The 1,387-nt window shown below is 38.3% G+C and overlaps 1 protein-coding gene across 1 annotated transcript in view; it reads left to right on the plus strand.

Moving 5' to 3' along the window:
* Positions 1–593: 593 nt before the first annotated feature.
* LOC103740896 (structural maintenance of chromosomes protein 2-like) overlaps positions 594–1,387 on the plus strand; it is a 3,401-nt gene continuing 2,607 nt past the window's right edge. The window contains exon 1 of the mRNA XM_029567587.1: positions 594–1,369. Coding sequence (XP_029423447.1) covers positions 794–1,369 — 576 coding nt within the window. The 5' untranslated portion in view covers positions 594–793. The remainder of the gene's footprint in view (positions 1,370–1,387) is intronic.

Below are 1,387 nucleotides of genomic sequence, written 5' to 3' on the forward strand. Positions count from 1 at the left end.
TTTAAAGAGAATTTCACTTTTCTATTTTTTTTCTTCTTTTCTCAAGCCTGTATTGGAGAGTACTAGGATGCAGTGAGATACAGAGTCTACAGAAGCATAGGTTGACATATGTTCTAAGGAGCATTACATACTATTGAAAAGAATTCAAAGACATGGAGAGTAACCAGGTGGTAAAAAGTAAAGAGACAATTAGTTGACTGTTCTAATTTTTAAAACATAGGTAAACTTGCATAAAGTAATGGGAGTGTTGGCAGTTGAGAGAAATCTACTTAATAGTCCAGTACTTCAGGTGATAGCTTGGACCAAATGGAGTGTTTTGGACTAAACTAAATATTTCATGAAAAAGCTCTCTCAGATGCTTCTTTGAAAACCAATAGTATGATGATTTAATGAGAATGCTGTAAGACTGTAATGGTGATAGATAAAGCACTTTGTAATCTGATGTAGAATTTAAAATCAAAGCACAAAACCATCAATCATAAACTATAAAATAATTATCATAAATGGATATGCAATAATGATGTAATTTGTTACACTAATGACAAAGTATGAAGAACATGGAAAATATTAATATTAAAAATATTCAGCCTAGTACCGGTGTGAGGATGGTAGACGTCGGGACGCTGGTGGTGGGATTGGTGGGGTTCGCCTGATAGCGCCCACGCCCAGGTCAGGGGCCTCACCGGCCGCCTTGCGACCCGGAGGAGCTCTGCGGGAGGCCAGGTAGCGCGGAGCAGACCTGGCTTGTGGCGTTATCTAAACGAGGCTTACCAGCCCAAGACAGTATTTTAAAATGCATATTAAATCAATCATTCTCGAGGGATTCAAGTCCTACGCACAGAGGACTGAAGTCAATGGTTTTGACCCCCTCTTCAATGCTATCACTGGTTTAAATGGTAGTGGCAAATCTAACATCCTGGACTCCATCTGCTTTCTGCTGGGCATCTCCAACCTGTCTCAGGGCCGAATTACAAAAGTGTTAAATATGAAACCTCCAGAGATTTTATCCATGATAGAAGAAGCAGCTGGAACCAGAATGTATGAGTACAAGAAAATAGCCGCCCAGAAAACGATAGAGAAAAAGGAAGCCAAGCTGAAAGAAATTAAGACGATACTTGAAGAAGAGATTACTCCAACCATTCAAAAATTAAAAGAGGAAAGATCCTCTTATTTGGAGTACCAAAAAGTAATGCGAGAAATAGAACACCTGAGCCGTTTATATATTGCTTATCAGTTCCTGCTGGCTGAAGATACAAAAGAACGCTCAGCTGAAGAGTTAAAAGAAATGCAGGATAAAATATTAAAACTTCAAGAAGAATTGTCAGAGAATGATAAAAAAATAAAGGCACTTAATCGTGAAATAGAAGAGGTGGAAAAAAAAAGAGAA

This window comes from Nannospalax galili, unplaced genomic scaffold (genome assembly GCF_000622305.1).
Source record: "Nannospalax galili isolate Female #2095 unplaced genomic scaffold, S.galili_v1.0 scaffold641, whole genome shotgun sequence".
Classification (NCBI taxonomy): domain Eukaryota; kingdom Metazoa; phylum Chordata; class Mammalia; order Rodentia; family Spalacidae; genus Nannospalax; species Nannospalax galili.